Below are 13,970 nucleotides of genomic sequence, written 5' to 3'. Positions count from 1 at the left end.
CTCGCCGTCAAAGTATACCACGAGCCCGGTGGTGGTGGCAACGCTAAGGATCTGGGGCCAGTGGAGACGGCACAGGGGTGCAGTGGGAGCCTCGGTGTGGTCCCCGATCAGCGGTAACCACCGGTTTGTCCCGGGGAAGATGGCCAGTTCCAGGGCTGGCATCGGGCAGGGATTAGAAGAATGGGGACCTGTTTATTGACGGGACATTTGCGAGCCTAGGGGCACTGGAGGAGAAGTTTGAGATACCCCCGGGAAATGCCTTTAGATATATGCAGGTGAGGGCATTTGTGAGGCGACAGGTGAGGGAATTCCCGTTGCTCCCGGCACAAGAAATTCAAGACAGGGTGATCTCGGGTGTATGGGTCGGGGAGGGCAAGGTGTCGGCAATATACCAGGAGATGAAAGAAGAGGGGGAAGCGCTGGTAGAGGAGCTGAAGGATAAATGGGAGGAGGAGCTGGAGGAGGAGATTGAGGAAGGTCTGTGGGCTGATGCAAGGTTAATTCCTCCTCCTCGTGTGCCAGGCTCAGCCCGATACAATTTAAGATTGAGGAAGGTCTGTGGGCTGATGCAGGGTTAATTCCTCCTCCTCGTGTGCCAGGCTCAGCCTGATACAATTTAAGGTGGTCCACAGAGCGCACTTGACGGGGCGAGGTTGAGTAGGTTCTTTGGGGTAGAGGACAGATGTGGAAGGTGCTCAGGGAGTCCGGCGAACCATGTCCATATGTTTTGGTCATGCCCGGCACTGGAGGGGTTCTGGAGAGGAGTGGCGGGAGCAATATCTCAGGTGGTGAAAGTCCGGGTCAAGCCAAGCTGGGGGCTAGCACTATTTGGAGTAGTGGACGAGCCGGGAGTGCAGGAGGCGAAAGAGGCCGGCATTCTGGCCTTTGCGTCCCTAGTAGCCCGGCGAAGGATCTTGCTAATGTGGAAGGAGGCGAAGCCCCCCAGCGTGGAGGCCTGGTTAAACGACATGGCTGGGTTCATAAAGCTGGAGAGGATAAAGTTTGCCTTGAGAGGGTCTGCGCAGGGGTTCTACAGGCGGTGGCAACCGTTCTTAGACTATCTCGCGGAGCGTTAGAGGAAGGTCGGTCAGCAGCAGCAGCAACCTTGGGGGGACGTCCTGGGAGGGGGGGGGGGGGGAGGGGGGGAATGGGGGCTTGCCTGGGAGGATGGATGAGCAAGAGATAACATGAAGGGTTGGGGAAACTGGCACGTGCGGGAGAGAGCCAGTGTACAAAGCTATGTAACATATCATTTTACCATGTATATATCTTGCTCTGTGCGATTTCTTGTTATTTTGTTATGAAGGGGGGTGATTGTTTGTAAGGGTGAAAAATAAATATATATTTTTTTAAAAGAATCAATTAAGTGTTCTGATCCTGCTTTGCCTCACTGACTTACATTTTGTTACAACTTGTGTCAGTCCCTTTTGAACTAAAACAACCCACTTCAAAACTGTGTAACTTCTCATTACATTTCCTCTTGGTTGATTAACTTGACAAAACCACTTTTACTGTTGTTTTTGACCCTTTCAGTTACTCTGTCTCTTATTCCAGTTCCAGCAACCATGCCCCCACCAGCTTGTTTCCCAGTGCATGAGAAAAATGACAGTGATATTACCAAAATAAAAATATTATAATTCCTAATTTTCCTGACAAAGTATACAGGAAACGTAGAAAGAAGAATCTTTCTTCATTCATTAAAAGGACAAGGCTCCATTATCCTTGTCCACAAAAGAATAAATGCTGAAGTTTGGATTTAAATTGTTTCCAAAATTTTAAGTTGTAGTGCTTGAATTGCACTTAATTCAGCGGGTCAGCACCAAATAGACTAAAATAATGTGGACTGCCAACAATACAGTGATCCTAATGCCATCTGAGTCAGAAACTATTGGTCAGAGAAGTACACATTACTCTCACCAACTGTTCCCTACTGCGTGATATAGATAAAATAAGGGAAAATGTCTTTGGAAATGCTGGAAGAAATAATGGTAATTGTCAACATTTTTATTAGATGATGAAAATAGCAAGTGGCGTAATATCATCTCTGGACAAAATACAAACTGCGCTTTTGACCACGATAAAGGAAGGAGACAAACCAATCATTAAGCAAGGATTGAAAGTTAGCATGTACTTGAGCAGGTAATGCATTGTTACTGTGAGTTAAAGCCTTAAATGAAATGTAAGTGCTTCCCACAAACTGAAATTTGTGGATAATTTGCAAAGTTTCTTATTTGGAAGCTATTGTTTTTTTTTATGATTGGATTAGTGGAAAGACGTATAAAAAATATGACATTCTTCTGCATGTCATCCTAGCAGACACAATGACCGGGATTCTCCAAAATCCCGGCTAAGTGTTGATGTCGGCGTAAACACCGGAGTGTTTCATGCCAGCATCAACGGGCCTCTTTGCCCAGCGATTCAGTGGGCAGCAGGGTGCCAGCATGGCGGCGGAGTGTAGCACGCAGCTTTGGCGCCGATACGCAGCCCTGCACTGCCAGTGCGGGTCCACGCATGTGCGCGGCGGCCGTTTCCATGCCGGTTCCATGCAACATGGCGGAGCCACACAGCGGGCACTCGCGGAATGAGGTAGGCCCCTTCCAGATCGGCGTGCCCGCCGATCGGTAGTCCCCGATCGCGGGCCTGGCCGTCGTGCAGGCCCCCCTGGAGTCTGACCACCCCGCCCCCCCACAAGGACGGCCACCACGGCCGCGGGTCCGAGCTCCCGGCGGGTGGTACCAGGTTGGAACCACGCCGGCGGAACTTGGCGGGAACTTAGCCGGAGAATCGAGTCCCGGCATTGGAGCGGCGTAGCGGGAACATTCGGCGTGACTGGCGATTCTCTTACCCGGCACGGGCTCGGAGAATCCCGGCCATTCATTAAGCTATTCAAGTATGTTAACATGACCATTAAAATAACATATAGAAAAATGTAATGTTGGGGCGATTTTGAGTGCTCCCTGTCTGTGAGAAAGTCGGTGTGGTTCAAAATCTGGAGGGAAGTGAAAAATGTGCTTCTCTCCAGCGTGATTGGTTTTTGGAATCTTCCAAACCAACCCCCTCCCCCCCACCCCCCCACCCCCCGACCCTCTCCAGTGCTAGAGTGCAAGTCATGCGGTGCGAACCTGGGAACCTCATTTTAATACATTATCATGCCCTTCCCCCTCACAGAATCTTGACCTTGAGCCAGTGTGGTGTCTGGTCGGCATAATTTCACCAAGTCTAGCCAGGTGTGAGGTAGTCGAAGGGATCCATCCAGGCTGCAGAGGAAAGTATAGCCCCTGGGGGTGTAGAGAGACATGTCTGACACAGTGCCAACCTGGCAGTGCCAACCTGTGCCACAGGGCAGTGCCAGGGCAGGACCCTTGTGGCCGCCCCATGGAGGGTGGGGTGTATATGTGTGGTGGGCGGGGGGAGGGGAGTGGACTATGGCGGGGGGGGGGAAGGGATCTTCCAGTGATGATTGTCAGGAGAGGGGTGGGATGGGGGAAATCTGCCGACGATGACTATCAGGGCGGAGAACCCTGAGACCTCCGGGATGTGGCCTAGGTGCTGTTCGGCTGCACGCTGGTTGGGCTCCTTAAAGGTTGCGTTCTGATCTGTTTGAAGCTGGCTCCCAGCTCTGAGTGTCTTCACCTCGCCAGTTAACTATGCCCACTCCCTTTTTTTCAAGAAGTTCAAGATTCTAAGATTCCATTTTCTCGCTGGGACTAACACTTCCCCATTTTTGGTAAGATTCTGCCCATTAAGCCTTTGCCCCTGAGTATTTCCGATGGAAGTTTCTAGTTTCATATTATTTTTGTATGGACTCATCTTGTGTTTCTTTGGACTGTTTCGAGCTGAATGCTTGCTCGATAAACATTATACATTTTGATAGCAATCGTCTTTGATTTCAACCTCGTTGTGTCAATGATATAATGTCTAGGTCATGTTTGGTTGATAATTACTATATTTAATGTCTTCAGTTTCATCCCATTGCTTGTCTTATAAGAGGGTGGATGATGCTGGGACAATGTTCTATTGCTGCTGGCAACTTTCTGCTTGCTTGTACAAATGGTCGTTCTGGACATCTGTATTTCTGAGCAGCTTGATCTAATGGGCTATATTTTAGAAAGCAATAAAAATATCTTTCTGAAGAAAACAAACTTGTATTAATGTAATGTCTTCGATAACATCAGGTTTCTTAAAATATTTCATAGCCTATACATTGCTTTTGAAGTCTAGTCAATGGTTACTTATTAAGAAAAACTAGGTCGCCAAATAGCCCATAACAAGGTCCCAAAGACAACAATGCAAAAACTGACACATTCAATTAATTGTGATGGTATTGGCTGGGACACCAGAAGATTCTTCTTCAGATAGTACTGTGGGATCTTTTATAGTCACCTGACCAGATAGATGCGACCTTGGTTTGAGCTCTCATCTAATGGTTGCATTTCAGACAGTGCAGCACTCCCCCAACACTGCAATGAAGTGCCAGACTAGATTATGTGCTGAAGTCCTGCAGTGGGGTTTCAACTCTTGGCATGGTATTTTTTAAGTATCACCTGAAACGGCTGAAAACTCAGTGGAATGACTGCTCCTTTGGCGCCATTTGTATCATTCTGAGCAAGAAGCAAGGTACTGCAGATGGTCAGTTCTGGAAGGATGCCCATACTCCTTCTAGACCCACCAAAGAAAACATTGAAAGTTTCCTGAGCCGTTTTGTGAGCTGTTTCCAGTGGTCCCTTGAAGAGCTTCTGATTAGACTGCCTAATAGCAGGGATAACTGTGCAGAACACACACAGTTCCATTTGTACCTGAAAATTGCAACTGAGGTCCTGGTTGCGAGACTCCAGCTTGCATATTTAAACACTGGATAAAAGCAAATTACTGCGGGTGCTGGAATCTGAAACGAAAGAGAAAATGCTGGAAAATCTCAGCAGTTCTGGCAGCATCTGTAGGGAGACGAAAGAGCTAACGTTTTCTCCTGTGGAGTGAGAATGAAAGATGAGTCATAGCCACAGAAACCCAGGGAAACCGGGTGCTAACGGCCTCAGAAACCAAGGGGAAAGTGTGCTAATGGCAGTCCCCAGAGAGGACAAAAGATGTGAAAGGTCAAACAGCAGGGAAACTAACATCAGAGGATGAACTGTAGATGTGGGGGGAGGGGAAGGGGGAAGCAAAGAGGCGCAAGGTTAAGGAAAGGTGGCTAAGATTGGGGGGGGGGGGTTAAATATATATTAAGAAAAGACAGTTAAAATGAAATGGGATGAAAACAAATGGGTCAAGGGTGGGTAGAGTTGATCATCTGAAGTTGTTGAATTCGATGTTCAGGCAGGAAAGCGGCAGCGTGCCTAACCGGAAGATGAGATGTTGTTCCTCCAGTTTGCGTTGAGCTTCACTGGAACATTGCAGCAGGCCAAGAACAGACATATGGGCATGGGAGCAGGGTCTTTTGTTAAAATGGCAAGCAACAGGAAGGTCAGGGTCCTGAATGCGCACAGACCGAAGATGCTCAGCAAAGTGATCACCCAGTCTGCGTTTGGTCTCTCCGATAAAGAGGGAGACCACATTGGGAGCAGCGAATGCAGTAGACCAAATTGGAAGAGATGCAAATGAAACGCTGCTTAACCTGGAATGAGTGTTTTGGGCCTGGGATGTTAAGCATGGACGAGGTAAAGGGGCAGGTGTTACACTTCTGCGATTGCATGGGAAGGTGCCATGGGTGATGGGAGAGGTACTTGGTATGGTGGAGGAGTGGACTAGATTGTCTCGGAGGGAATGGTCTCTGCGGAATGTCGACAGAGGGAGTGAAGGGCAGATGTGTTTGGTGGTGACATCACGCTGGAGTTGGCGAAAATGGCGGAGGATTATGCTTTGCATACGGAGGCTGGTGGGGATGAAATGTGAGAACGAGGGGGACTCTATCCTTGTTCTGGGAGGGAGTGGAGGGGGCGAGGGTAGTGGCGTGGGAGATAGGACCGCACACTGTTGAGGGCCCTGTCCACAACTGTAGGTGGGAAATCACGGTCGAGGAAGAAGGAATACATTTTCAAAGCACCATTTTGGAAAGTGACATCATCGGAACAAATGCGACGGAGGCGAAGGAGTTGAGAGAAAGGGATGGAGTCCTTACAGGGTGTAGGGTGCGAAGAGCTGTAGTCCAGATAGCTGTGGGAGTCAGTGGGCTTGTAGTGGATACTAGTAGAGTCTATTTCTGCAAATGGAGACAGAAAGATCAAGGAAGGGAAGGGAAGTGTCTGAGATGGACCAGGTGAAAGTGATGGAGGGGTGGAAACTGGAAGCGAAGATGATGAATTTTTCCAGGTCTGGACGAGAGTATGAAGCGGCTCCAAAATAGTGATCGATGTACCGGTAAAGGAGTTGTGGGAGGGGCCTGGATAGGCCTGGAACAAGAAATGTTCCACATACCCCATAAAAAGGCAAGCGTAGCTAGGACCCATGCGGGTACCCATTGCTACACCTTTGATTTGGAGAAAGTGAGATGAGTTAAAGGAGAAATTGTTGAGAGATCGCACATCCATGGTGAATAGAATGCGGTTAGGGCCCGCGAACTGGAAGCTGTCACTATGAAGCAGGGCATCAGAGGAATCCCGGATATAGGTGGGGAGGGAATGAACCAGAGGAGTGAGGATGGAGTCAAGATAAGAGGAAATAAAGTTCGGTGGGGCAGGAGCATGCTGACACAATGGGCCTGTCGGGGCAGTCCTTTTTGTGGATTTTGGGAAGTAGGTAAAAGCGGGCTGTCTGCGGTTGGGAGACTATGAGGTTGGAAGCCGTAGGGGAAATGCATCCAGAGGAAATGAGGTCGCTAACGGTGTTGGAGATAATGGCTTGATGTTCAGTGGTCTGGTCATGATCCAGGGGGAGGTAAGAGGAAGTATCTGAGAGCTGGCGCTCAGCCTCTGCGAGGTAGAGTCAGTGCGCCAGACAACAACAGCACCCCCTTTGTCAGCAGGTTTGATGACAAAGTCGGGGTTAGACCTGACGGAGTGAAGAGCAGAAAGTTCGGAAGGAGAGAGGTTGGAATGTGTGAGCGGGGCAACAAAAGACCCTGCTCCCATGCCCACATGTCTGTTCTTGGCTTGCTGCAATGTTCCAGTGAAGCTCAACGCAAACTGGAGGAACAACATCTCATCTTCCGGTTAGACCTTCGTCTCAACATCGAATTCAACAACTTCAGATGATCAGCTCTGCCCCACCTCGACCCATTTGTTTTCATCCCATTTAATTTTAACTGTCTTTTCTTAATATATATTTAACCACCCACCCTCCCCCCCCAATCTTATCCACCTTTCCTTAACCTTTCGCCTCTTTGCTTCCCCCTTCCCCTCCCCCACATCTACAGTTCATCCTCTGATGTTAGTTTCTCTGCTGTTTGACCTTTCACATCTTTTGTCCTCTCTGGGGACTGCCATTAGCATTCTTTCCCCTTGGTTTCTGTGGCCATTAGCACCCGGTTTCCCTGGGTTTCTGTGGCTATGACTCTTCTTCATTCTCACTCCACAGTATAAATATTTCCCACTTTCTCTGTCTGTTAGGTTTGGCAAACAGCCATTGGACTCAAAACGTTAGCTCTTTTCTCTCCCTACAGACCTGCTGAGACTTTCCAGCATTTTCTCTTTTGTTGCATATTTAAACAATCTCCCACCTATTTCAGGCAGGTAGGTTGTCTGCTCCATTAGAGGTCTATCTGAATATTAAATTATAATGGGCGTGAGTAGGGTAGCCAAGTTTCATGTGCACCCCATCCGCAACCTCCTGCCCTGGGGGCGAGATTCTCCGACCCCCCGCCGGGTCGGAGAATCGCCGGGGGCTGGCGTGAATCCTGCCCCCGCCGGTTTGCCAAAGTCTCCGCCACCGGAGATTCGGCAGGGGCGGGAATCGCGCCGCGCCGGTTGGGCGGGCCCCTCCCGCTCGATTCTCCGGCCCGGAAGGGCCGAAGTCCCGCCGCTAAAATGCCTGTCCCGCCGGTGTAAATTAGACCACCTACCTTACCGGCGGGACAAGGCAGCGCAGGCGGGCTCCGCGGGTCCTGGGGGGGGGGGCGTGGGGGCGATCTGGCCCCGGGGGGTGACCCCCACGGTGGCCTGGCCCGCGATCGGGGCCCACCGATCCGCGGGCGGGCCTGTGCCGTGGGGGCACTCTTTTCCTTCCGCCTTCGACACGGTCTCCACCATGGCGGAGGCGGAAGAGACTCCCTCCACTGCGCATGCGTGGGAAGCTGTCAGCGGCCGCTGACGCTCCCGCGCATGCGCCGCCCGAAGATGTCATTTCCGCGCCAGCTGGCGGGGGCAACAAAGGCCGTTTCCGCCAGCTGGCGGGGCGGAAACTCATCCGGCGCCCGACCTAGCCCCTCAAGGTTGGGGCTCGACCCCCAAAGATGCGGAGCATTCCGCACCTTTGGGGCGGCGCGATGCCCGTTCTGATTTGCGCCGTTTTGGGCGCCAGTCGGCAGACATCGCGCCGTTTCCGGAGAATTTTGCCCCTGGTTTTCAAATTTTGGCCACCCATTTTTCAGGCATCTTTGACATTCAATGGCATTACCCACCACTGAATCCCCCACTTTCAACATCCTGGGGGTTACCATTGACCAGAAACTGAACTGGTCTAGCCATATAAATATCGTGGCTGCAGGAACAGGTCATCCTGCAGGACATTCTGCAGAGTAACTCACCTCCTGACTCCCCAAAGCCTGTCCAACATCTACAAGGCACAAGTCAGGAGTATGATGGATACTTGCCTGGATGAGTGCAGCTCCAGCAACACTCAGGACAAAACAGCCCACTTGATTGGTAACCCTTCCACAAATATTCACTCCCTCCACCGTTAATACACAGTGGCAGCCGTGCATACCATCTACAAGACGCACCACAGGAATTCACCAAGGCTGCTTAGGCAGCACCTTCCAAACCCATGGCCACTCCCATCTAGAAGGACAAGAGCAGCAGATGCCTGGGAACACCACCACCTGGAGGTTCTCCTCCAAGTCATTCACCACGCTGACTTGGAAATATATCGCCGTTCCTTCACTGTCACTGGGTCAAAATGCTGAAACCCCCTCCCTAAAACACTGTGGGTGTACCTACACCACACAGACTCCAGCGGTTCAAGAAGACAGCTCACCACCACCTTCTCAAGGGCAATTAGGGATGGGAAATAAATGCTGGCCGACATCTCCCAAATGAATGAATAAAAAGGAAATGATCCAACAGCTGCAAATGACTGACTTAAAGGCAAGATGGCTACAGCTGAAGCAAACGCTGCTCATATAATATTGACCCATTTGTCGGTGTATAACCTGTATATAGTACAATGTATAACTGATAGATTTGCACTGTATCATCTGAAAGGTAGCCTATGTTTTTATCAAAGGAACAGATCGAGTGACTTGTCAGGAAGCTCAGTTGCTGCCCAAGGACATGACAATGCACGTTTTACTTTTCCCTCTCAAAATGCTTTAAAGAACGTCATAGATCCGGATACAGTGGTTCAAGTAAAAGTGAGTAATGAAATGCCCTCCCCAGCATGACACATTGAACAATCATGAGTTGTATTAAGTCCAAACTCAGATTACAGACTAAAATGAAATACACAATGTTAGTTGCTTTAAGGGCCCAAATTACAATGTAAAACCCATTGGTTGACTCCTGTGTGGTTTTATGAAGTAATTTGAGTCGCGATTAGTCAAGGTTTTGGCAGGTATTGGCAGAAAATGGGTTCTGCTGACTGATACTAAAAGCTGGTCTTCAATACAAAGAACAAAGAACAATACAGCACATGAACAGGCCTTTCAGCCCTCCAAGCCCGTACCGCTCATACCCTTGTCCAAAATCCTCAGCACTTCCTAGTGCCTTATCCCTCTCTCCCCATCCTATCCATGTATTTGACGAGATGCCTTTTGAACGCTGTTAATGTATCTCCCCCCCCCCCCCACCCCTGCAACGCGTTCCAGGCACTCACCCTCCTCTTCAACTCAAGATTGTGTTGACACAAATGATTAAGTGATGCATTGGGAAAAGAACATATTTGGCTTTGAGACTAATTAATCAAGTTACTGAGATGATTGCATCTTGGTTTTATAGGTTTTAAGGCTTGCCAGTGAGATCCATTCTGTACAAATGATAAATAGCTAAACATACTGGAAGTCTCGTGGCGCATTAGGTAATGTCTATACCTCTGAGTCAGAAGGTCCGGATTTAAGTCCCACTCCAGGATTTGATGGCCAAGGAAGATGTGCTTATAACACTGTCATGCAGATTGAGTATCAACCAGAAAATCCTTCTCACCACACACCAATGGCAGGCAGTGGGAGCAGGAACGATTACTGGTCAGCTATGTGATGGAAAGAAATTTGAGCCTCTCCCATCACTGACAATAGCTCCCAGCTGCAATATGCGTGTGTTGCCACAGCGACTTGGACTCCTTGGGGGGGGGGGGGGGGGGGGGGGGGGGGAGGGGGGGGGGGGTGCAGTTGGCTGGACGGCCGATGTGGATCAAATTGTTGCCAACAGCATGGTGTTCGATCCCCGTTACAACTGGACTGGATTCGGGACTTACCTCCTTACCCGACCTGTAGTGGAGATCACAGTGCTGTCGATCAGACCTGCCTTCGGGCAGGGAAGTCAAGAAGAAGCTTAACGTAAGTACAGAGCACGAGAAAACTGGTGAATTCATGCTTCAGAACCAGCAAATATATACACTCAAAGCATTTTCATTGGTGCTGTTTAAAGATTTATGTCTTACATATCATTCAGAAGCATGTAGATCACCTTCACTGTCCCAACACCTTCCTTCTATATTGTTCCAGTTGCACAATTGAGAGCTTTGGCTGGATCAGCCTGGCTTAACACAAAATCAAAATCAAATGGCCAATCTGAACAGATTTTTACATTTTCCTGGGAGATTTAGACGGATTCACAGTTAATTTCTTCAAACCCAAAGGAATTTGAGCACAAGTTTCTGACGCACAGACAATCCACAATTTTCACGAATCGCACGGGGGGATGTGGAAAGTGAAACTGTTACCTTGGTTACTGATTGCATGGCCACATCTGTCTGTTTTTCAGATGTTGAGTTTTGAATTCAATCCATTTGCATCATTTGGAGGAAGAGCGATCCAGGGGGACGTAGGTGGTTTGTCTTTGCTCTTCTCTAACAACACTGAAGTAGCAGTCCACAATTTATCAGAGAATATAGAGGTAACCCCTGTTATTGTTCAAGCTGTTTTCCAACATCCTTACCTTGTGTTCACAGCATAACATGTGATTATCGCAGGCATACGGAAGTTCCTGTGAACTAAAGCGAAGTATGTTGTGAGCGAGACTAACATTTACATTTTACTAGAAGCCACGTGGGATCCTCACTCTGTTTGGCCAATAGGTAGTGAATAGCATTCCATCATATTGTCATTCTGGCTAAACCTGAGACTTATTTGTAAGATAATTTTGTAGAAGTAGAAGAAAATGTAAGAATAAGCTGAGGCCCATAATGTATCTGTCTTTGCAAGATACTTCTCCCATTGTTGAACAGGGAGCAGTTAGACTTGAGAGTTAGCCCAGGACCCATATACGTCAGAATAAAAGCAAAATACTGCAGCTGATGGAAATCTAGATATAAAAACAGAAAATGACTCAGCAGGTCTGGCAGCATTATGGAAAGAAAAATGAAGTTGACGTTTCGAGTCTGTTTGATTCTTCTTCAGTCTTCTTCGGCTTATCTTTCAGCAATTTGAATTCACTAAAAATCTGGAATTAAAAGTCTAACGATGACCATGAAACCATTGACAATTGTCGCAAAAATCCATCTGGTTCAGTAATGTCCTTCAGGGAAAGAAATCTGCCATCTTTACCTGGTCTGGTCTAAATGTGACTCCAGACCCACAGCAATGTGGTTGACTCTTAAATGAGCAAGTCACTCAATTGTATCCAACTGCTACTAAGTCAATAGAAAAGGATGAAACTGGATGGGCTACACAGCATCATTCTAAGCACCAACAGCAAACCCAGCCCTGTCGACCCGGCAAAGTCCTCCATCAGGACAAACATACGCAATAAACCCGCCTGCTGTTTAACACATACTGTCCCCTCTCAGCTGATGAGATCAGTATTCCTCCATGTTGAACATCACTTGGAGGAAGCAGTGAGGGTGGCAAAGGTGCAGAATGTACTCTGGGTGAGGGACTTCAATGTCCATCAACAAGACTGGCTCAGTAGTACAACTACAGACCGAGCTGGTCATGTCTTAAATTACATAACTGCAGCAGGTGGTGAGGGAACCAACAAGAGGGAAAAACATATTTGACCTCATTCTCACTAACTTGCCTGTTGCAGATGCATATGTGCATGATAGATTTCATAGAATTTGCAGTGCAGAAGGAGGTCACCCGACCCATCGAATCTGCACCGGCCCCTATAAAGAGCACCCCACTCAAGCCCACGTATCCATCCCAACCCCGCAACCCAGCAACCCCCACTTAACCTTTTTGGACACTAAGGGAAATTTATCATGGCCAATCCACCTAACCCACACATCTTTGGATTGTGGGAGGAAACCGGAGCACCCGGAGGAAACCCACGCAGACATGGGGGGAATGCGCAGACTCCGCTCAGACAGTGACCCAAGCCGGGAATCGAACCTGGAACTCTGGAGCTGTGAAACAACTGTGCTAACCACTATGCTACCGTGCTGCCCCAATGATAGTAATGGTAGGAGTCCTTGTGGAGACCAAGTCCCGTTTTCCCATTGTGTTGTGTGGCACTATCACTGTGCTAAATGGGATAGACTTTGAATGGACCTAGCAACTCAAGACTAGGCGTCCATGAGACGTAGCAGAATTACACTCAACCACAATCTGTAACCTGATTTCCTGAAATATCCCCCACTCTTCCATTACTATCAAGCCAGGGGATCAACCCTGGTTCAATGAAGAGTGCAGGAGGGAATGCCAGGAGCAACACCAGGCACACCTAAAAATGAGATGTCAACCTGATGAGGCTACACCAAAGGACTACTTACACGCCCAACACATAAGCAGCAAGTAATCCCACAACAAATGGATCAAACCTAAGTTTTGCTGTCCTGTCACATCCAGCTGGGAATGGCGATGGACAATTCAGCAACTCACTGGAGGAGGAGGCTCCACAAATATCCCCATCCTCAATGATGGGGAAGCTCAGCACATCAGTGCAAAGGATAAGCCTGAAGCATTTGCAACAATCTTCAACCAGAAGTGCCGAGTGGATGATCCATCTCGGTCTCCTCCAGAGGCCCCCAGCATCACAGATGCCAGTCTTCAGTCAATTTGATTCACAGAACCACATCTCTGGTATAGATTTTGAGTATTATCGTTGATGGTTTCAAGGCAATCTGTCATAGTTTCTCTTTGTAAACAGTTTTTTTTAGTAAATCGGAGAACATTCGCCACATCTCACGATTTACATCTTGTACAATCTTTTCCCCCCCTTCACCCCCACTGCCCCTTTCTCATCACCCCCCCCCCCTCATGATGAACAATTCCTCAAACATAGTCATGAACAGTCCCCACTGTGTCTCAAAGGCCTCCGCTGATCCCCTCAATTCAATGTTAATCTTCTTCAACCGGAGGAAGTCGTATAGATCCCCTAGCCAGGCCGCCACCCCCAACAGCGCTGTCGACCGTCATTCCAGAAAAATCCTTCGGTGGCAACTAGAGAGGTAAAGACCATGACATCAGCCTTCCTCCCCTCCATCAGCTCCGGCATTTCCGATACCCCAAAAATCGCCACCATAGAGTGCAGCCTGACCTCTACCCTCTCGATCTTTGCTAGCGCCCTGAACACTCCTGCCCAATATCTCTCCAACTTCTCACAACTCGAGAACATATTTACGCAGTTCATTAGCCCTTGCACACACTTCTCACACTCGCCTGCCACCCCCTGGAAGACCCGCCCAACCTCGCCCGAGTCATGTGCACCCGATGCACCCCTCTT

At 48.8% G+C, this 13,970-nt stretch overlaps 1 protein-coding gene across 4 annotated transcripts in view; it reads left to right on the top strand.

The window, feature by feature from the left end:
* LOC140430486 (polycystin-1-like protein 2) overlaps nucleotides 1-13,970 on the top strand; it is a 151,494-nt gene that overhangs the window by 28,229 nt on the left and 109,295 nt on the right. For all 4 annotated transcript variants that reach the window (XM_072517981.1, XM_072517983.1, XM_072517980.1 and 1 more), the window contains 3 exons: nucleotides 2,012-2,139; nucleotides 9,376-9,502; nucleotides 11,070-11,201. In XM_072517981.1, coding sequence (XP_072374082.1) covers nucleotides 2,012-2,139; nucleotides 9,376-9,502; nucleotides 11,070-11,201 — 387 coding nt within the window. The remainder of the gene's footprint in view (nucleotides 1-2,011; nucleotides 2,140-9,375; nucleotides 9,503-11,069; nucleotides 11,202-13,970) is intronic.

The sequence above is a fragment of the Scyliorhinus torazame genome, chromosome 10, assembly GCF_047496885.1.
Source record: "Scyliorhinus torazame isolate Kashiwa2021f chromosome 10, sScyTor2.1, whole genome shotgun sequence".
Classification (NCBI taxonomy): Eukaryota; Metazoa; Chordata; class Chondrichthyes; order Carcharhiniformes; family Scyliorhinidae; genus Scyliorhinus; species Scyliorhinus torazame.
This window is presented reverse-complemented; position numbering and strand designations above follow the sequence as displayed.